At 43.2% G+C, this 22,772-nt stretch overlaps 2 protein-coding genes across 2 annotated transcripts; one reads left to right on the forward strand and one right to left on the reverse strand.

Annotated features, from left to right (window-relative positions):
- Positions 1-47: 47 nt before the first annotated feature.
- On the forward strand, positions 48-2,851 carry DUSP12 (dual specificity phosphatase 12; the record flags this gene model as incomplete). Its single annotated transcript, XM_010013467.1, has 4 exons — positions 48-161; positions 1,094-1,195; positions 1,915-2,101; positions 2,690-2,851. Coding segments are annotated over 4 exons (565 nt in total), but the record flags the coding sequence as incomplete, so codon positions are not given.
- A 2,000-nt stretch (positions 2,852-4,851) lies between these two features.
- On the reverse strand, positions 4,852-21,931 carry ATP6V1A (ATPase, H+ transporting, lysosomal 70kDa, V1 subunit A). Its single transcript, XM_010013466.1, has 14 exons — positions 21,842-21,931; positions 20,078-20,206; positions 18,411-18,625; positions 17,602-17,739; positions 16,940-17,091; positions 15,954-16,116; positions 14,139-14,247; positions 13,222-13,344; positions 13,019-13,133; positions 11,906-11,969; positions 11,042-11,245; positions 9,174-9,268; positions 7,841-8,012; positions 4,852-5,670 (listed from the first exon to the last, which is right to left on the reverse strand). Exons 1-14 carry the CDS (start codon positions 21,921-21,923, stop codon positions 5,578-5,580), a joined length of 1,854 nt encoding a protein of 617 aa, XP_010011768.1. The 5' UTR covers positions 21,924-21,931; the 3' UTR covers positions 4,852-5,577.
- Positions 21,932-22,772: the final 841 nt, after the last annotated feature.

The raw sequence follows: 22,772 nt of genomic DNA on the forward strand, positions 1-22,772 counted from the left end.
GCCCGCCCGGTGCCCCCTCAGCTCCCTCTCCTTTCGCCCCGCCGCAGGGTGAACCCGGGTTTCCAGGCTCAGCTGAAGCTCTACGAGGCCATGGGCTGCGCCGTGGACAGCAGCAGCGCCCTCTACAAGCGGTACCGGCTGCAGATGCCCACGCAGAGATACCCCGGGGAGTAGCGGGGCCGGGGGGCGCATCGGGCTTGGGCTCTGGCAGGTGCGTGGGGAGAGGCTTCGTGCAGTGTCCCAAGCAGGGTGATCCCTGTGGGACTAAGTCTGTCCCGAAGGGAACACAGAAGGCCGTGTCAGAGCTGATTGACTTGGAGCATTGCACTCAAAGCAGTTGAGAAACATTCACATTGTACTGGCCCTAAAGAATTCAATGGGGAAAAAATGTGTCTCTGTGAGATGCCCGAGAAATGAGGTCCATTAGGAGCTGCTCTCTTTAGCAAAATGCAGAAATGTTGAAGGTCGATTTGATTTGTTTCCTGATTTATAGATACCTGGCTAAGCAAAGTGAGCATCCTCTAAAAAGAAGTCAGCAACAACAAAATTGGCAAATGCAAAACTGAGAGTTGAAATCAGGATATGAAGTAAAATTTTATACTTTGGTTTGCCAAAGGGTGACTGCAGTAGAAATGTGTACATATGTGTAATTTTAGAGTAAAATCATAATCCATAGCTTTTTTGCAGGATCTCAGTGTAGCATATTCAGTATGACAGTGCTGTCTCCCCTTGTGTGTCATTCTCCTTAGCAGTTCCCATTCGTAAGCTGACTTGTGTGCACTAAAAGACTGTCAGAACTAAGTCCTTCTCTGCCTTTGCTTTCTGTGTAAATATGAACATAAAGCAAAATGCAACTATTTCACCCTTGTTAAGGCTGAAGTCTAGATCCTGGTTCCTTGCATTAAGTGAATCCCAGTCTTAGGTGTGGTGGGGTGAGGCTCTTTCATTTTTATCTTATCTGATGGAGTTGGTGTGTGGACAAATGAATGTGACAAAGGTGATTTCTGCATGCTGTGGCGGAGGCGCAGTGCTGTCCTGTCCCACATGCAGCACGGCTGCGTCCGTCTGATTCACAACTTGGTACTGACACCTCTGCAGAACTTCAGGACTTGCCTCGAGAGGTCTTTGCTGTTGATCCAACCAATGTATGTCAGACTCCAAACACAGAGGTTCTCTACAGGTGCAGGAAATGCAGGTACTGAACCTTCTCTATTTTAGCATGAGATGTAATTCTGTAATGGACTCCAGAGAAAAATAGCCTGTGTAAATCACTGTCACTGTCAGGACAGGGATGAGCTCTTGCCTGAGTTTCCATGCCATGTGTGCCCACAAAATCAGATAAATAAAATCTTATGACAACCACAGTTTCTTGTTCCTTGGGGTTGTGTGGCACTTGTGCAGCGTGACCTGCTGCCTCCTGTGGACCAGCATAATCCCACTGGGCTCTGAGCAGCTTGCTCTGAGACCATGACTTCTGGTTTGTTTTTGACAGTTGGCTTCTCCAGAAGAAACTTCTGGTAAATGTGTAGATTTACTGCATTTTAACTACCTTTCATGGCTTGCTTTAAGTGAAACTGAATAATGCTGCTGTTTCTTAGCCATAGGTTTCTTCAAATATATGAACATAGATTTAAAATTTTTGTAGGCAGGAATTGTTTTAAAACAGGTCTAGATAAAAGGATACAACAGTGGGGCAGAGCCCAAAACTACACTAGTCACTAGATGTGTCAAGACACAACCCTAAAAGAATGAGTGCCTTCTAGACTAAATGAAAACAACCCCAAACCATAGGGTTTGTAATCCTGTTTATTTACTGTCAGGAGGTCCATGTCCATGTTTCCTGTTGTCTGTAGTTTCCCCAGTAAAATCCCAATTACTTTTTCTTCTTTTCCCCCTCTCTGTCATGGCGGGCAGGCGTGCTCTGTTCCGAAGTTCCAGCATCCTGTCTCACATGGAAGGAAGTGGCCCGACAGCCTTTGTCCACAAGAGGATAACGGACTCTGCTCAGCTTTGTGGTGACAGCCGTGAGAAGTGTACCTCTTACTTCACTGAGCCCGTGCAGTGGATGGAGCCAGCGTTGCTTGGAGTAATGGAAGGACAGGTGATGGGCAGCATGTGCTTTAGTCTTGGATTTTATTCTTTCTAGGAGGCAGAACAAACTCTTCCTGTTCCCTGATGCAAAAGCCCCCCACACCAGGACCTAGGTCTGCCAGCCCTTCTGGCATGAATTTTCCAGCTTGTGAACATATTCTTAAATATCCTTTTACAAGGAAGGGAACTGGTGATAGTACTGGGCTGAGACCACTACCCAGGGTGTTGGACAGGGTTTATCTGCTGTTTGGTTTTAGTGTGAGAAAAAGAGTTTGTGGAACTTAAAGCTGTTGAGGTCTTGGGCTGACTCAGGCTTTCTGGAGATTGGCAGAACTGTCCTGGAACCACACCGGGTCCAAGCAGCTGCATTTCCACACCCTCCCTTCTGCCAGCACAGTTGGCTGCTATACCTTAGGGCTAAACATCTGTGCCAGGTTAGCTTCCCTGTCTGTTTTTCAGCCCATTTACCTTCTCTGAAGTGTTACAAAGGAAGGAGCTGGCTCAGCAGAGGTTGTCACAATGAACGTGCCATAGAAGTACATTGAAGTAACTCTCCATCTGCATGTGCCTTAGACTGGGTCACGTTTTTTTCTTGCAGCTGCTGTGCCCCAAATGCACATCGAAGCTGGGCTCCTTCAGCTGGCGGGGGGAGCAGTGCTCCTGCGGCCGCTGGGTGACACCTGCCTTCCAGATCCACAAAAGCCGCGTGGATGAAGTGAGGACGCTGCCAGTCGGGAACTTCCACGCTGCCAAAACCTGAACTCCTCAGTTCTCTCAATGGATTTCTTACCATTAATAGAGAACTGGCCAGGCTGCAGTTGCCAGGACCGAGCTTGTGACCTCCACCCCTTTGGGAGGCAGTGGGATTACTTGCACATCTGCTCTGTTCAAGCTTGCTGTATCTCTAATATATGTAAAATAGTAAAACATTTCCATCAAAGAGGCGTTACACAGTGGTCAAATAGGTACAACAATGCCTGAATATAATGTTTTCAGTATATTCTCACTTTGTGTGGTGGTATTTACAGGTGGTTTCAACTCCTTATTGAAAAGGAATGCTAACTTCTGGGCTGTGGCTAGCACTGATGCTGCTTTTCCCCTCAAGAGGTTCCAATCACTTTGTCCAGCTTTCATATTTAGAGATTTCAGGAGGTATATTCCATAGAGCAAGGAAATACTTTCAGGCTCCGCCAGACTGATTTAAAGAAATCCCTAAAATGAAGTAGTAAGGTTTTAAGCAAGCTGTGAGCTGTTCTGAGAGTATGCTGCACACACCACAGGGGCACAGCGTTGGTTTGGGGTAAGAAAAGAGGACAGATAAAACCTACTTTAAATCAATTTTATTTTCATTGACTTCAACGTATTTTTTTTATTTTCTTTTTTACACAATTTCCTGCAACATACATTATGAAATATACAAGATAAAGTAGGTGGTAGAGTTCTGCCCATCTTTTAGCTCCTCCAACAGGTGTGGAGGAAAGACCTGCAGGACACAGTGAACATCAGAATCTCAACACTGAAAACGGACACAAACCAAAAAAGACAAAAATATATATGAAACTGTTTGAACTGGTCACACTTCAGGGCCAGGTACAGCACAATAAATATTAGAACTGCATTATCTTAGACATCTTCTGTAAAGTTTATAACATCCTCTGTTTAAAGAGATAAGAACATCTGGTTTCTAGCATGAAATGCTACATAGTACAGTGGTGAAGGGTACAAACAATGAGGAATCCAGCAAGGGCTTGGACAGTGACTACTCATTCACACATGCTCATTGGTAAAATAAACAGCATACACCATAAGTTCAGTGAGCTGTAAACTTAACCATTCGCTACCAGGATATCAGCTGGAGTAGCAGTTGCATTTTCAGAGAACCAAAAGTAGTTAATCCCTTTAACTTTCAGCCGGGCTCTCCCCTAACGAACAGCAAGTTGATACCATAACGGAAGTGGCAGCATTTGGTCCATAGTGCAAGATCCCTTTGCATCACTACTGTTGAGAGCTGGCAGCTGGTGGCAATACCTCCACGCAGAATTCATGCTTGCACAGCCACGCCACCACCACAGTGTCACTGACCCCAGGTACTGTCTGATGACATAACAAAGCAGTAAATGTCAGCTGGAAGCCAGCTGGGTGCAGGCAAGCAGCGCTGGATGCCACCCAACACAAGCAAGAGGCAGAGACTGGAGAGGGTGCCAGCATTTCTGTCTTTCTCCACAGCAGTGGGCTCCTGGAGTGCGACAGAAAGGCTGTTCATTCCTCACCTCTTAGTATTTGCCAGTCAGCAAGCTCAAGCAGCAGCGGTTTCAGCTGCTTGACAAGAGTGCCTCCAGAGCACAAGGCCAGAGTCACTGGTTTCTCTTGCATTGCCATCAACACGGCAGGAGTAACTACATTTTGTACTTTGCAGCCTTCCCCCTGTTCATCCCCCGCCCCCAGTTTAGCATCATACATTCCTCTTACACGAGAACCAGGGACCTTCTGTGCCACCACCAAACAGGCCATGTGAGCACAGGTGGAGGAGGAAGGCTGGGCACACGCTTTCCCTTCCTTAGCACAACCTGGGCATTGCACTGGGAGGCAGAGCACCACAGAGGAAGGGCTGCCTTCCTGGTCCACACGCATGGCATCTCCGAAACTTGCCACCTGCATCCTGCAGTACATGGCAGCAGTCACAAGCTTCACTAACTAAAGCAGCTGAGTGTCATGAAATCTTATGGGGTGAGTGGGAGGCAAGAAGGTCAAATTCTGCTGGAAGCTGAGCACCTATGGCTTTGATTTTAGCTGATGCAGAGCCCAGCAGTCCTATCTGTATTAACTAGGAAGATAAAACTGTATTTCTCCAGGGTACAGAAGTACACTGGTCACTTGTACATGCTCATCTTCTAGTCAGTCCCTTCTTGGAGAGATCTAGAACTACCATGTTTAAACACTGACTCAGCTGAGGGCTGCAGAGGGGTCAGAGTACTGAAGAATTTCTGGTTGTATCAATGCATCAGCAGAACATGGTCAAAACCTCTTTGAGAATAGGGAGTTCTATGTCATGATAGTCACTTTGCAAAGCATCAGATGTAAATGCCCTTACCTGTGCCAGCTCAGAACGTACCGCATGACTGCATTAAGATATACACCTCCTCTGCCAGTACAGCTCAGCTGGATACATCCCAAAGTGAAAGACCAGTTACCAAGAGAGCTGGGAGAGGCAAGGTGAAATTCTTCCCACCCTAGAAGTGTACAACAGCATTTCCTCACTCAGCCAGGCCCATTCACACACCACACACCATTTCAGACACACAAAGCAATGCCAAACACAAATTAGGAGGAATGTTTTGTAAGGACACTCTCTGAGTATGAACAGGGAAAAAACATAGGGCTATTTATCAACTCAAGTACTGTTGCATCATTCTTTTAAGGTAGGGAAGCAAAGGAGCTGAGATGAGGAATTGAGAGGACAAACTGGAGTGGTCACAGAGGTCAAGTCTAGTCTTCCAGACTGCGAAATGCATTCTGCATATCCTCAAACAGCTGAGCATAGTCCGCCTTGATTTTTGTTTCACCATCTTTGACAGGGTCCTGAAAGATAACACAGCAAGTGAACAGCTCCATGAGGAAAAGCCTTGGGTACTTTAGACAAACCTGCTTTGCCAGTGCTGTCATTTCTTGCCCTTGGGATTTACCCTTGCCAACTGCAGAGCAGGCATTATAGCTCCTGTCTGTCTCACTGACAGCCATGAGGTTTAAATCTCATCGTCTTGACACATTCAGGGAGCAGACAGGATGGACACTGGACAGAGATTTTCTTTCATGTGCAGGGTTACTTTATTGAAAAGCAAATGATTTGGTGAGGATTCAGTAATAGAGAGGGTCTTAGTTAATGCTGTGTGATTCAAGAGCTGCAGTCGTTAGTACCAGCTCCTATCCCTAAACCACTGTGACTCAGAAATGCTCTGTTGTACTTTCTGGGGTGCATCCCCTCGTAAGTGCAAGAGTTACTTTGCCATCATTCGGAGGTCACTTGGTTCCAATTCAAATCTTAGTGTGCAATCATAAGCTCAAACCCATCTTTGCACAGCTTCGAAGTATTTCTTGGAATACTTTTCATGAAAGACAAAGGCAAAAAATGTACCAATCGACTTCTGCAGCTCTGAGGCTGCAAGGCCTTCCTGTGAGAAGCAGGAACTGCCAGGCTCTGAAACCTGCTCAATGTCTTCACCATTCCCGTCTCAGCACTACATTTCTCTGGGCCAGCGCAGCTCTCAGGAAACACAGTGGACTTACATGTGTGGATGCAATCCTCCTTCATTGTCTCTCCAAAGCAGACAGACTGCAAGATGCAGGGCATTTAAATTTTTGTGCCTTTTAAACTGTTACCCAGGAAATGTAATTTTCCTAACTACTCCTGTATTAGAGGCCCAGCTCCTCTTACATGTATTCAACCCCTGGCTTCCCTTTTTCAGTCCACCATTCTCCTGTATGCCAGATGTCTTCTGGTGGCCAGGGTTTGTAAAAAGTCTTACTTCCCCTGTCTCTATATAACAAGCTCTCAAAGCAGCTCATGTTGGTAAATGTATCTTGTTATGTTCTTGATGCTTTGAGAATATACACCAGGGATCTGCTTACTGCAGAAACAAGCCAAAGAAATAAAAAACCTGCAGGAACAGAATCCATTGGCACACCAGAACACTTAAATTTAACATAATTTTATCCTAAGGTACTTGTTCTTGAAAGATTTGCAATGATGGCTTTTAAGAGTTACAGCAGTTACATTATTCTTCAAAGAGCATATTCCTTAGCTTCTTTAACATCAGTTTCTTAGCTTCTTTAACATCAGTTTCTTAGCTTCTTTAACATCAGTTTCTTAGCTTCTTTAACATCAGTTTCTTAGCTTCTTTAACATCAGTTTCTTAGCTTCTTTAACATCAGTTTCTTAGCTTCTTTAACATCAGTTTCTTAGCTTCTTTAACATCAGTTTCTTAGCTTCTTTAACATCAGTTTCTTAGCTTCTTTAACATCAGTTTCTTAGCTTCTTTAACATCAGTTTCTTAGCTTCTTTAACATCAGTTTCTTAGCTTCTTTAACATCAGTCAGCATCACAGGTTACTGTCCTACCAGGAGCTGCTACACCAGCATGCTCTGGATGAGTTTGAGGAAAACTGTACCCTAAGAAGTTACCCAGAGCAGGTGCTCCAAGACACTTGTTTTCCCTTTCGCTCATGTTGAAGTTACTCCTCCCTTCCCCTCCTCCTTAAGTCCTCTGCCTTAAGTCCTGAAGCCATACACAGCACATGTCACGTATTACTGCAGGAGACTAGGATTTCTTTCCTTTACTTCCATTTAAGAGTATGCCGTCAACATTTCTATCATTCACTTTTTAGCACATTCCTGGATTTAAACTTGAGGCTGCTTTTATCTGCTAATTCTCCTTAGAACATGTTATGGGGTTTTACGTAAGTTTATCACAAAACCCCCAAACAAACAGCAAAGGTGCTTGTACTAGTACCACGATACATGTAACATAGAAGAGACTCTCCAAGGTGGGAGTGCTGAGGCTCTGAAGCCAGTATCACCTGCCTGGCTTCCATACTGACCATTCCCATGCTCACAAGCTAAAACCAGTTCTTAAGTGCATTCACAAAGTCTCTATTCATAGATCTTTATCTAAGGCAACTGATGACCACCTTTGCCTTCCAGAGGCACTGGGAGCTCACAAAAAGCAGTGCCACCCAGTTTCTTCCAAACATACCTTGAACTTCATGGAGGTAAGTCTGTAGAGGATCTCGCTCATGTTCTCTCGGATGATGGACCACGTGATCTTATTGTCACTCTGCGCTGTGGTTTCTACAGCACGGCGTGCCATGTCATAGAATGCAATCATATTGGAAAGCATTCCCACTGTTTTGTAGAAAGGGCAGAACCTGATGGGACAGGAAAGGATCGGTCAGGCATCTTGTCACAGTTAACAGAATTTTGCTCCTGCCTTCACAACTCAGAGTTCTCACCTGACAGAAGGAGTGCTACCCTGCTTTACTCCAGGCATTTTGAATATGCACTGTCAAAGGCACGTTTTTAAATAAACAGATCGTAGACTAAGACAATCATCCTGGAGGGAGGCTTCTGAAGCAGCACCCAAACACTGAGCAAAACAGGAGAGAACAGGAACCATGGCTGTAGAAAGTCTCACTTTTCAATCTCTGCCAATGCTAACAAGAAAGGGAAAACACCAGAGCAGCCAACGAATTCCTCCTTCCTATTTTGTCCATCATGGGAGCAGGCATCCTCCAAGCTGCCTGGGATGACCTGACAGCTCTGCAATATTCTTTGCTCACAGGAAAAAGAGTGTTTCTGTGACAAGAGCACTCCACACATAAAAAACCCTCCATTTTTAACGGATGGATGACTGCCACAGAAGGTGCCTTATTATTATTTATACCCTGCATCATGCTACTTCCTGTGCTTCCCTATCACATACAAGCATGCTTGCCCCAGTAACCTAATCAAAGGCACGCACTGCTACAGAATGATGGACATCTACATTTTTAGTGATGAAGTATCGAAGGTCTCCTGATCTACCTGAGCAGGGGAGCAAGATGAAGTACAAAAGGCCCTTCTGTCAGGCTCTTAAAAAAACACAAAGATAGCATAGAAAGCAGCAAAGCAGACAGGAATTAGTATCACACTACAGAAAAGATCCAGTATTTTTTTTAATGGATCCAATTTACTCAGGAATTATGCATCAGTAACTGAAAGCAGATTCTTGCAATCTCCCATGTATTGCCAGAATAATCAGGAAGACTTGGATGTTGTCTCTGAAAATAAAGTACTCCTCCTCAGGAGGACATGCTATTGCAGAAACACTGGTTAAATGAACAACAGATGAGGGCCTGAGAAACTCAAAGGGTGTGACTGCATTTGGGAAAGGGCTGCATGCCTTGGGTAAGACAAAATGAATACACTGTTCAGTGGCCTACCTAAGCACAGCTCTTCCATTTGCATGCTAAGTGCAATTTCCAAGTAAATAGCTATCTAAATGCAGACTAGACAAGACTAAGAGGGCAGAGCAGCCAGTCAGATCTCACCTGTCGTAAGGCGTATAACCATTCTGTTGCAAGAAGTCATCTTTTATCAGCTTGGCAACCTCCAAGGTAATTTTATCTGTTTCTGCCAAGGAAGCCTAGAAAAGTAAGGCACACTGTTAGTTTAGCTAGGGCATGACATGTCCTGGCCAAGAACCGGTATCTTTCAGTACCTGTTTTCTTCTGATCCTCTTAAGATGGCTTTCAGCAGAATTCTGTCTTTGGGGCATTTCTCACTCCCTGCTCTCTGCTCTAGGCAGGTCAATTTCATTGATTGTCAAGTTAAGATGGGCCAAACTGCCACTAAGTCTATCTGATGATAAACAATGGAAAGGAAGTTTCCTTTAATAAAATGGAAAAGCCACCAGATAAAAAACACACATGGCTTTGCTACAAGGTACGTTAGAACATCACCTTCCTACATAAAGAGATCAATTCATTTTTACCTTCCTGAATCTTTATGTCCATGGAAGAAAAACTAGATCTCAGTAAGTAATCTTAAGGATTTGATACTATCCTCCACAGCCACCAACAGGCTTTCCCTGTCTGGCATTCAAGAAAAGCAAAGAAGTTAATGACAGTGCCTGCCATACTCCCCGGGACAGCCACAACCCTGCTGCACACTGCTGCTCTTGGCACTACAGGTCACCCTCCTCTGCCTTCACTGTCCTTTTGCTAAAGGGGGCAAATTGAGTTTCAAGTACCTCAGCTTGCTTTCTGCACAGGAAGTTTGGGCCTTCTTTCATGAGGAGACTAGCAGAAATCAGAGCTAATAAGAAAAAAAAAAAAAAAAAAAAAAAAAGGAAAAGTATCTGATTGTTTTTCCACAATTCCCCCTTTCTAAATGTTTGTTGCACTTGTTGGCCAAGCCCAGGCTGACAGACACTGTTAAAGGTACCATCTTTGAGATCAAGATCACCAGTTTCAGTACTTCTATCATGGGAATAATGGCCTGTTACAAGCGCTGGCTTATCAATATCCCTTCCACACCAAAGAACTGATTCTACCCTGCTCTGTAAACTAGTCTTTTAGAACATGGTTTTGCAAATAGAAAACTGCAGAAGACTCCAAGATCACATTTCCTTTTCTTCGAAGACACATCTAGAGAGCTCTGCTAGGAAGAGCTGGTGAAGGCCTCATCTTACATGGGCTGAATCATCAGTGAATAGGGAGATCACCAGGAGAAAGCTCCCTCCAAATAACTATAGTTAATACAAGATCACACACACTATTATGACCCTGTAAATCAGCAAAGTTCACTCAAATCTCATGGGATTAAGTTACTGTCAAGTATGTACTGGGCACCTGTCAGTTATTGTGTTTACACTGCTAAGCTGAAACACAAGAGTTTCCACTAGGTCCCTTTTTTGAGGGTTCTCAAGGGAAATATTCCTGTCCAAGTTCAGCTTTCTCTCCAAAACAGTGAAGCAAATGAAGGAAATTAAAGAATGCCAGTAAAGTGGAGCCATATGTCCTGTCACAACGTTTGTAGAGAGACTAGGGAATCACCAGGCCTCAAAAAAAGCAGGCATTGCTTCTGTTTTTTACAGGCCAGCTTGTAAATGCTAACACCTCTGTTCTACAGCTGGCAACATGGCTTCTAATAAACTGTAACCCTTCAGATGACATCAACAGTAAAGATCAGTTTGTGTCATTTCTCTTGCAAAACTTACTTACTACTGTAAGTTACAGCAAAGGGCGTTTCAGCAGAATGAGAACATTGAAGCAAGAAGCTACTTAACTCTTAGATGCTCTGCAATCTAATTTATATTAGAAAAGCAGCATCAAGCCAAGGTTCATCCAAAAAACACTTTGTTATTAGGAGTCAAAAAAGAAGAAAGTTGGAAAGTTCCTCAGAGCTGGTTACTCACCTTCCCCACAAGCTGCACAATCTCTGCAAGATCCTCTTCCTCCTGTAGGATCTCTTTGGCTTTTGTCCTGAGAGGGACGAACTCTGTAAAATGCTTGTCATAGTACTCATCCAGGGCACGTGTGTATTTGCTGTAACTGATCAGCCAGTTGACGGAAGGGAAGTGCTTGCGTTGTGCCAGCTTCTTATCCAGGCCCCAGAAAACCTGGCAGAAGCCAGAAAGATCAACCAGTGTTCCATATAAAAAAAGAACCAAAAATAATTGAAGGCAATTATAAATAAGTACAGCAAGCAAGTTTGCACAAAGGCAATATGGCAAAGGCTATCACAAATGAGAGCTTCAGAGAGAAAAAGAAAGAAACACCTCATGAGGGAGAAGTCAGCATTACAATGTCAATACTGGAGTCTTAATTAAGTGGGGACCTATCAGATGTAACTCCTTTTTCCTGAACAGGGCTGCAAGCTGTTACAAGATATTCTTCTCCCAGTCAGCTGCTCTGAGGACTTTTTTGTGGTTTCAATGCACCTATTAAGAGTGATTCACATCTCAGCTAAGAGCAGCCACATTTGAAGTACAGCTCAGTGGGCAGCAACTGGGAAGCACATAGATGTTCCTGAGCAGTCGGCATTGGAAGGAATTGCTGCCTTCACTTCCTCTTCCAAAGGGATCTCAAAATGTATCAGTTCAGAGACCAGCTCATAAGGCCACCTTTTACACTCTTAGAACATCTTGCAAAGCACCCTACAAAGCTGCCTGTGTCAAATCAAAGCTCTCACACCCCTGCCACTGGCACAAATGCACTGAAGCATGATCATTTCGAGATCAGCAAAGTGGACAGAAGAGCTGAAACATTGTGGGACATACCTGAACAATGCCCAGAGTAGCAGAAGTGACAGGATCAGAGAAGTCACCACCTGGGGGAGACACACTGAGTAGGAAGAGATAAGGAAGAATCATCAGATTACCACTGAAAACACAAAAGTCAACACGATTTCAAGTAACAGATCACAAGATTCCACAGCAGAAAGTGTTTGATGCATACCCACACAGGTGTTGTATCAGATACACCAGGAAATAGTTGTATCAGTGACTGACTGACAGTACCAAAGTATGATTTCAGTCCCTTTAGCTCCAGGAAGTAACTCCAGCTTGGATTATCAAACCTAACTCCATGAGAACAGATTCAGCAAGTGTACTGATAGAATACTGAGACACAGTGCAATGATTATTCTACAAAAAACAATATCCCAGTTTGAAATTATTTGAGATATTCACCTATACAATAACCACTTCAATTTCATTTGGGCTTGATACCCTAATATATGCCTCATCAGACAGAAAATAACTAACATCATCTGACTCAAAAGCACAATTCATTTGTGTATGGATGTTGTAGGCAGCAGAACTAAGCAGATCAAAAAATGGACTCTAGGTGTTCTTAGAGATGCTGGAGCATCTCCTCAAAACATGTGGTGTGAAGTTCGCTTGCCCACAGTATGATATATACAAATCAATGTCACCTCTAAGAATATCTGGGGACCACATGCCCATGGCAGCTTGAGATATGCTGCTCCATGTAATTCTACTCTATTTAAGCAAGAGAATCATGACTCATTGTGCCCCCAAGCACACACACTGCTGCTCTAATTGCCCCTTCTTTCATGCTCTGAGCATGGTTTGACATACTTTTCAGTGACAGCTCCTCCCTGAGCCATGTGCTCCAATTGCTGCAAGTGACTGCAAGTCTGCACCTCACAGAACTACCTGTCCACATTCATTCTTTCTGCCCCCACACACCATTTAGCAGCAGCTCTGGGTGAGCAGAGACTAAATATCTACCTACTCAACCACGTATTTTTAGTTCTGCAGCTGCTCAGAGCAATAAGACTTTTTTTGTCTGAAAAATAGGTACTTTGAGATACAAACACACAGAGGAAGAGCTGCAGCCAACGCAAAGCAAAGCAATGCAACACTCACGCTCCAACAATGCTGACGCTGCCTTCTCTTTCAGGATTCCCCAGGCACTTCACTCTGCCAGCTCGCTCATAGAAGGAGGCTAGACGGGCACCAAGGTAGGCTGGATAACCACTGTCTGCAAATGTCAACACACAGAAATGGAGTCAAAGGCTCAGAGTTTAAAAGATGCTTTTACAAGGCTAGACTGAGAAAAGACTACTCACCAGCTGGCATTTCAGCCAGTCGCCCGGAGATCTCTCGGAGGGCCTCAGCCCATCGGGAAGTGGAGTCTGCCATCATACTGACATGGTAGCCCATGTCCCGGAAATACTCAGACAGGGTGATTCCTAGAAAAAAGACAACAGCAGACTCAGCATAAGGTTCAGAAAGGAATTCTATGCTTTCATGTTGTCACCAAGATGCAAATAAGCCAAATTATCTAAGTTCACATTTGGATGGAAACAGACACTGGAAGTTAATTCTTTCTTTCCACTGAATCATGTCCTTGCTGTCTTTTTATTTCTTCTCACTCTTCCCATTTTCACTTATGAACCACTCTGGCTCATCTTACATTCCCATGTATCTCTTTGAAGAGACATGGCAATGTCACTGATGTTACTCCTTGCCTCACTGAAACCATGAACAAAGCTTCTTCTTATCGTAAAATGTCTTCTTCCCTTTCAAACTACCAGAACACAACAGTGAGAAAAGGCCATGTTTTATCTTAATGATCTGACAAATTTTCATAACAAAGAACTTAAAAAAGCACTATAAGAGGCTGCAAAGGAAAGCAGAGTAGCCTGCCAACTCAGAGACTCCTAATCCTGCCCAGTAAGTGGCTGTACTTGTCAGCAAAACACTATTCATAAACAAAAGCTTATATAACTAAAACATGGAGACAAACCTACATGACAGCTTGTGCAGTACATTCACCTTATAAGCAAAATTTTCTCAATATTCAAAAATCATAACTATGTACGAATTCAATTAAGACACTAGGACTTCATGCAGGCAAGGTTCAAAAGGGTTGACTTCTGAAACTAAGCAAGTTTCTTGGTGCTGACCATCTCAGGAACTGGAAACGCTACAGCATGATGGCTGGCTCTACACACAGCCTTTTCTAGCCTCCTGTAAGTCTTACCAGTATAGATAGAGGCTTCTCTGGCAGCCACAGGCATGTTGGAGGTATTTGCTACCAGAGCTGTTCTCTTCATGATGCTTTCTACTTTGCCATCAACTTCCATTGTTAGCTAAAATGCAAGAGAAGAAAAATGCAGCAGTAGCAAGGTGTTTGTTGGTTTTTTTTGTGGGGTTTCTGGTTTTTACAGTATTACTCCCTTTATATCAGGATCCTCTCCTCACAGCTACTCTACCAAGAGCAGAGACTAGAGGATACTATGCTGGTTTGCCTCCCAGACTGCACACAGCTTAACTCTTTACTGCACTGCCTCATCTCATCTTCTGCAATTGGCAAATCTCTATTGATCCCATCCAAATGAGTAATGACAAATCCAATGCATCAGGAAATACATTATCCTCTCTTAGCTTACTAAGCTGGAAGAGCCAAAAAGTTGTATCCTTCACCTGTATCCTAAGACTGTTTAGAACCTGAGAGCTTTTTTCCCCTAGTGTCCTGGGTTCAGCTACAGCAGTCGTTTTTCTCCTTCTTAGTAGCTGGTGCAGTGCTGTGTTTTTGACTTTCAGCCTGGGAACAACGCTGATGACACCGATGTTTTTAGTTGTTGCTCAGTAATGTTTACTCTGACCAAGGACTTTCTCAGTCTCATGCTCTGCCAGGGAGGAGGGGAAGCCGGGAGGAAGCAGAGACAGGACACCTGACCCAAACTGGCCAAAGGGGTATTCCATACCACAGCACATCATGCCCAGGATAGAAACTAGGGGGAGTCATCCAGAAGGCCAGATCACTGCTCGGGTTGGGCTGGGTATCGGTTGGCAGGTGGTGAGCAATTGTATCCTCTCCCCTTGTTATTTCCCTTATCATTATTATTAGTAGTAGTAGCAGTAGTGGTTTGTATTATACCTTAGTTACTGGACTGTTCTTATCTCAACCCGTGGGAGTTACACTCTCTTGATTCTCCTCCCCATCTCTCCGGGAGTGGGGGAAGGAAGAAGCGGGGGAGCAAGCAAGCAGCTGCATGGTTCCAAGTTACCGGCTGGGCTTAAACCACGACACCCATCTAAAATGATCCAAGTTTGTCTTTGACAACTAGATATTAAACCACATACATAAGCCCAGTGAAACCTCATAAACACCTGAACAGAATGCATATCCTGCCATTTGTACAGAATTCCACTTACGAATACACTGGGATTTATCTTTTTTCATAGCCACCTCATCTTGACTTTCCCATCTCATAACTAACCAACACATCCAAGCCCTCTACCTCTTATTTCTGACAGTGGAGTTTCCCTAACAGTTCAGACTACCTGGCTTCTTTCCCATATTTTACAGAAGAACATGCCACAACTAATTCACTAACATATAACAACAGGTAGAACGACTAGTAAGCCATTGCTTTTTTTGTTTTGTTTTAACCAGGCATTTTCTCCCTCCTTAAAGAAGGCATTCCAAAGCCTCACATGTCACACTATTATCTGGTAACCATTTGTATCACCACCCTGCACCCTGTACATACAAATGCTGCATTTGCTATGCATGGTTAAGTTAGAAAAGTTAGAGACGTTACCAGCAAAAGATAAGGTGCTTTATTTTAAAGCACGTTAAAAGGTACACCCAAAAACTAGTCCAGATATTTACTGAGGGGCCACTGAAATAATTCCTGAATGAGCCAAAAGGGATTTCTGCTGCTACAGCCAGAACTTACAGCAGGGAGGCAAGAAGGTCATTTTGAGTCACTGTGCCAATATAGTACGTTACTCAGTTACAATACCACAACAACAGCAAGTTTAGTCTCCATGAATTCTCCATACTAACCTCAGGGAAATCTCTCAGTACTTCAGACATTTCATTTCCTCGTTCTCCACAGCCTACATAAATGATGACATCACTGTTGGAGTATTTTGAGAGAGACTGAGAGATCACAGTCTTCCCACAACCAAATGCCCCAGGGATGGCTGTTGTACCCCCTTGTACACACCTGAGTAAAGAAAAAGAACTCTGATTTGCAAGGAACAAAAAACCATCTCTCTCATATCTTAAAATATGTTTCCCAATAAACTCCCTAATTAAAAGCAGAGTGACAGGAGCCACGTTCAGTGCTGTGGGTGAGAAACACAGAGGTATTTCACTAAACCAAAAGACTGAGGGAATAAACTATCCTTTTCCTCTACTGCCCTTGAAGTACATGAGTTCTGCTGGTAAAACAGCTAGACCTTCAGGCTTGAAACATAGCAGTTCCCACAGCTGGAAGCACTGACAGAATGCAAATGCTAAGAAAAGAACTGTACTTAGCTGTACCTTATAAGAATAAGCAGCATAGTATTTTAGGACCAGAATTACTGAATTCAGTGTCTTGGAAGTTTGCTGCTTAAATAAGCATTTTGTGCTACAGTTACATGCAACAGTTTCTACAAATGGTGACCCCATAATCATTGGGAACTGTGCATCCTCAAGACCATGGAAAGCAATCCTACTGATGTATTCAAATGGAGGTATCAAGCTTGAAAGTTACAGCTTTTCTGTAGGCTTGGCATGATTATGTTAAGTTTATGCTTGTCCATTCTTTTCTAGATTAATGCACTAGAACTATCTTGTTAAACTCATCCTCCTTTTTCCACTAGTAGGATCTCTTGCCAAATACAGAAATATGATGAATTCAGCAAAATATTTTTTGAGATTATGCTGTGAATACACAGTGAAAGGTTGGGGTCTATTTGCCCATAAAAAAAATTAAGGCCTCTTCCCTCTGATTCTCCCCAAAAAAGAGATTTCTTACATACCATAAAAGAAGTACTACTTACGGGAAGAGGGCATCCAGGACCCGCTGGCCAGTTAATAAAGGATGATTGGCTGGCAACTTCTCAGTAACAGGACGGACTTGACGCACAGGCCAGACCTGGACCATAGTGAACTTCTCCTTCACGCCTTCAAACTCCAGCTCTAAGACAACATCCTAACAGACAGCACCAGACATCTGAAGTAAGCAAACAGCTGCAGTGGACCAGCATACAAATTCTTGTCTCAATTACTCTGCACAACTAGGTCTTTGACACTACCACCAACTTCTCAGAACTTCAATATGCTATCAACCTCAGGGGAAGGCTCTTTCCCATATCATATTTAATTTACAATGCTACTGAGGGAAAAAGAAGTGCAAGACAAAGCTTCAACTAAAAATATGCTTCTGAAGAGCAACTGAATTTTACATATTCATACGATAGTGTAGATCCCCACAGAGGTCAGCAAACGTGGCATACTCAAGTCCCATTGTGAAGCCGTACATAGAATATAACTGCACAAGATAATCATGTAATCCCTGCAGGCAGGTCAGCAGAGTTGATCATTAACTCAGACGCTGTTGCATGAGACACTTTCTAGTTGTCATCATGCAGAACAGAAAGAGTACATCAACCCTATGAGAGAGACATGGAATATATCAGCAACTGCTGTTTGGGATACTTACTGAAGTGTCATAGTTTCCTGGCGGAGCAATGTATGTAACTGTACCCCTGTTCCGTGGAGGTAGCATGATTTTGTGTTTGATAAGGGAGTTTTCATTTACAATACCATAAATATCTCCACCAGTGATGTGGCTGCCAACCTGGAATCAGAATGGGTGTATTAGTCATAAGCAAGAACTCCAGCTTTAAAAAAGAACCTTAATAAAGTAACTATAGCTATTAAGTCTAGCACTGTGATTACTCCCTTTGTAAATGCATTGTTAGAGCACAGTAGCCCATTTGCATGCATCATTACACTAACACATTGCTAGCAACACTATCTGGGTTCAGGTGTCTTTCAAGGCTCAGACAGTAGCAATTAGTGACTGATGCAAGGAATCTTCCTCATTTTTTGTACACCTCTCAGCCTAAAGTGTTAAGCAGAGAAAGAATATCATATACTAACCTGCAGGCTTGGAAAAAAAGATGCTACCAAGGGTTAAAGCCATGACATTTTCCAGCTCTAAGGCTACCTTCATTTGCAAAAATATGTGCCACGGTCATCCTTTTTGCTTAGTCCAATTCCATGAGCTTCTTTCTTTACAGTTTTGCAAATACATTAAAACTTTCCAAGTTTCCCAGATGCAGCAGGAACACACCGTGAGTCACATCGAGTAAGTTTTGGTGGTCCCCATCCAGGCTCATACATCACTACCACCTCCCAACACAAACTGCGACAACCATAGCTTCAGCAGTCCCAGCCCTGGCACTCTGCTCCAGCCCTAACCTCTGGGGGTAGAGGAGCAAGGGGAGAAGGCTTGTCAGAACCTACCCGCAGATTCTTTGAAGGTGTGAATTCCCATTTGATATCTCGACTCAAAGCTGACACGTTGACACCTCTAGGGATATAGATACTTTTGGTCAGAGTGCTGATGTCCGAGAGAGGCCTCTGGATACCATCAAAAATAGCTCCCATGATGCCAGGCCCTAGTTCCACTGACAGGGGTTTGCCCGTACGGAGTACAGGATCTCCTACAGAGACACCAGCTAAAGATTTGCTGAGGAAAAGTTCATCCAGAGCCAGAGGAAGAAGGTACCACATTCACAACATCATCTAGAACCTCCTTTCTGACTCTAAGGTAATATTTTTATGACTGTATTACCCATCATCATTTGAGAAGCATGTATGCTTTATACTCAAATCAAGCTGAAATTGCTAAAGCAACAAAGCTACTCATTCTAGGGGTAAGTACCCTGCTTCAAGTTAACTGCATGGATGAGTTTGCTGGAGTGCCAGGCAGCAGTATGACAGAACATCAAGCATTTCTTACATCTTCAAAACTAGAAAACAGGTTTGATTGTTAAAGTCAGACAATGTTACGAAATATATAGATTTTTGTTTGCTAGAGAGCACAACTGTTTTGACCTTGAGCCTCGCACAGCCTTTTTGACAGCAGTTTAATTTTAATGGGAGTTTGTCCAAGATCAGCATTATTTCCCTCCTTTCCAGTATTAAGCTGTCCAGTCTATGCACTAACTCCAAAGATGCACAGTGGACTCCTGAGAAAAGGGCCAACAGCCTGGAAAAAGGCCCTGCTAGAATACAAAAGAAAACACCAAAACCCTATGCATGACTGAAAAGATTAAATGCAAGCTGACTTCAGAGAGCCCTGTGGCAGACTCCGCTCATGAGAAACCTAAGAGTAAACTATACTCAAACTTGTTCCATGTACCATTGGAAGGCTACTAGGTATTACAATGATGATGCCATCTAAAATGATAAATAATTAGGTACAGAGAGGAGCTAGTCACCAGTTTACCATCCAGCTCCTCAGAACAAAGCTTTGGGAGCCAGCACAGGTTTTTCCCTAGCCTCTACAGAGGGAGAGCCAAGTGTCAAGTTTAAAAGAGTACAAGGGAAAAAAAAGTCTGGCTTCAAGTTTTATGACTTCTTTTCTGACATTCTCTCATCTATGTGTAATAAAAAATGTATTTTATTTTAACTAGATTAGGACACATGCTGTGTTCTAGCTGGACCAGGATTCTCTAAGCACACTGCAGAAGCAAAAATGTAATCTATTATGTCTGACAAAGTACTCTGCCCAGAAGGCAGAGTGCCTTCTTATACAAGCATAGTTTTCAAAAGCAAAGAAAATAAATGCAACAAATACTGCTTGATAGTTTTGCCATTTATAGTTGGTATTTGTCAAACAACTTCCTTAACAATGAGCTCTACTATTTAAATTAAAATTACCTTAAATTCTAAGGTACACGTTATTTGATTTCCACTTGAAATCTCCTCAGCACATACCCGGGCAAGACAAGATTTACCTCAGAGCCATCAGCATTTACCAAGGATGTGCAGAACAGATGTCCTGCTGGCACTGGAAGTACCCAGTGCTGGTCCCACTCAGCTTTGGTCATCACCTTCACTCTCATCACCCCTGTGCTCTGGACTGAGCAGTCTGGCAGGCCCAGAGGCATCAGTGGAAAGGATACATGTTTCTTCATACACCTGAACAGTTGCCAAATCACCTTCCAGTCGGATGATCTCTCCCACCAGTTCACTGTGGCCTACTCGTACCAGTTCATACATAGCAGCGCCTGCCATGTTGCACGCCGTGACCACTGGAAGAGACAGGCACAGGGTGAGTCATTTTCCTACAGCTCAGGAAATTTATCCATCAGAAGTTAGTAAGAACTGCACAGCATAAGCCCGGGATTCACTCAAATCAGAAGTGCATTTTTAGTTTCACAAAAGGAGTAAGTTGGCTGCCACAAATCCTGGTATTTCTACTTTAAAAGATAGAAGTTTCCTTATACTTTTCACACTGCTCCTTTATGTTCAGTAAGAGGATAGTATCAGAATGTAGTAGGTCACAGACAATTCATGCCATCATCTTTTACCTGTCTTGACAGATGGTGAATGTTTAGCATTTTAGAGACACAGTGACCTTTGACAGACAAGTTACATAGACACTGCCCCCTTTCAGTGAGGTAGGCCACATTCCCATCTGATGAAATTAAAACATACAGGAAAATTGATACCTGATAGTTTCATAAACCTGTGGCTGGGGACCAGCATTTTCAAGTCACTCAAACTTCTGTTTTGCATTTGGATGCTCACATAACAATCTATTTCCATGTGTAGATGAAGCCAAGGTGCCTGCTAAAGGCAATACATGCCCTTGTATTAGGCAGATGCATTGTAGGCAGATGCCTACAAAGCTTTTAAGGAAACACTATTTTGCTATTTTGTAGCAAAGTGGTATGAGGGCACTTAACTTTCAAAAGATGAAGACTGTTTTACAGAATGTTTTGGGCCTTAAACCTCCTACTGTTTTGAGTTAGATTTCAGCAGGTCATACATGAGGCCTAGCTGCTTTAGGACAAAATTTATTATGTCTTTTATACTGTAATCTCAATCTTCCACACAGGGTTCACATATTTACATAAAAAATATATTTCCACTTTTTAGGAAATAAAGCTGTTGGTTTTAAGCAGCACTTCTGCAGTTACGGAGTTGGCAGCTAAAGAATAGGTATTTATTTAGGTAGACACGAGCCAATGATTATTACTCATCAAATAAGCTGCATTAACAAAAACACATGCTATTCCTCTGTTCTCACTTTCGCATCCCTTCCTTTACCTCTTGAAGAGAAGGCAGATGGGAGCAGAAAAGCTGGTAGAGCCTGCACGTATTCAAAAGCTGTTACCATCAGAGCCTAAAGAAACTATTTAAGCTGATAAAGGAGGAGGAGGAGTTCTCCTTCTCCCAGTCTTACTACTACCACACTGTGCCACCATCCCTGACCCTTCAGCTGAGCTCCTCCAGCCTACAGTGCAGTAATACAGAACAGCTTGACCCTGGGGAAGGACTGAGTATTCCAGAGATCACCAGGTCAAACTGTGTTTCAGTAAGAATGGACTATGCATCTCTCACCCTTTTATAGAAGCTTAATACACTGGGCCTGCAGATTTCTGACCAAGTGGCTTTCTCTCATACAGAAAGCTTACTACCTTTGGTATTAAGCCTGATTCTGCTCATTACATCTTTAAATAAGATAAATTAGCAGTAACATTCTGTTAGTATATTTCTTAATATTTTACCAGACCAATCAGTGATCCTTCTTAAAAAGCACCCCACCCCACCCCCCCGCCAAAAGGAAAGAGAAAAAGCCCCACCCAGAGCTCTACTATACTTCTCCACTTCCAGGTGAACAAGATTAACAAGACACTAAACAGAACCTATGAAATACCCACCAGGTCCTGAGACTCCATGGACATAACCAACAAAAGCCTCTCTTTCCTCATCACGGATCTTGGGTAGTTTGGAAAAGTTCATTTTGCCCGTTCAACTGTAGAGAAGGAAAAAAGAGTCAGTCCTGAGGAATACACACATGTTGTAAGTTTCTCCTCTTCCTCCCTCTGTTCTCTCCTTGTTTCCAGTGAGAAAGAATTCTGAACTCATACAACCTGAAGCACCTTAACCACACTGATTTTAGCTACAAAAAGTTAAAAGGTAACTTATTTAAACAAACAAAAGAACTAACATCCCCTATTGCAGAAAACCAGGAGCGGAACATCACTCCAGTACGCTCCACAAAACACTGCCGAGTGAAACAGTTACACTCCAAAAATGCCATAACATTGCTGGACTACTTCCAAGCCCAGTAACAGGATATTTAAACAATGGAGAATCTCTTCTGTCTTCCACATCTCATCTATTCTCCTTCAAAACATGGAGTGTCTATGATTCTGAGCATGAGAATGTTCTGGTGCTGCTTTACTGCCTCAGGTATCTAAGAAGCAATACTACAAATATTAATTGTGAAACTTCTATTTTTGCTATCTTAAGCTGCAGAATCAAGAGCCCTCAGAGGAAGAAACAAACATTTCCACAAGCACACAAACACGTGAGCTCTCTCTAGATGCCTCACAGTGAGACATTACACAATCCTTGCTCTCAGTGAAACCCATGGAGCATTACAGGAAAATTGTGCTGAATAATGCCCCAAAACCCCTACTTGCAGCAGTTAAAAACTTGACTGCTCTCTCTTGCCTGTCACTGTTTAGGGAACACAAAAAGCTGTTTTAGAAACAGACCTCCTCCATCCACATTTGTCCTATGATCGACAGTTGGGCTGGCCTGCTTCTGGTGCCGATAAGAGTAATGGTTTTGCTTTGTCAGCCC

Source organism: Nestor notabilis, unplaced genomic scaffold, assembly GCF_000696875.1.
Source record: "Nestor notabilis isolate BGI_N333 unplaced genomic scaffold, ASM69687v1 scaffold21464, whole genome shotgun sequence".
NCBI lineage: Eukaryota > Metazoa > Chordata > Aves > Psittaciformes > Psittacidae > Nestor > Nestor notabilis.

Bases quoted from the DNA above. Each gene is read 5' to 3' on its own strand.
- ATP6V1A (XM_010013466.1), bottom strand. From the start codon at position 21,923: ATGAACTTTTCCAAACTACCCAAGATCCGTGATGAGGAAAGAGAGGCT. The intron at 11,970-13,018 runs GTGAGTGTTGCA...CTTCCTACTCAG, and splicing joins AGCGTCAGCATTGTTGGAGC to TGTGTCTCCCCCAGGTGGTG. The intron at 8,013-9,173 runs GTGAGATCTGAC...CTGTCCCATCAG, and splicing joins GGTTATACGCCTTACGACAG to GTTCTGCCCTTTCTACAAAA.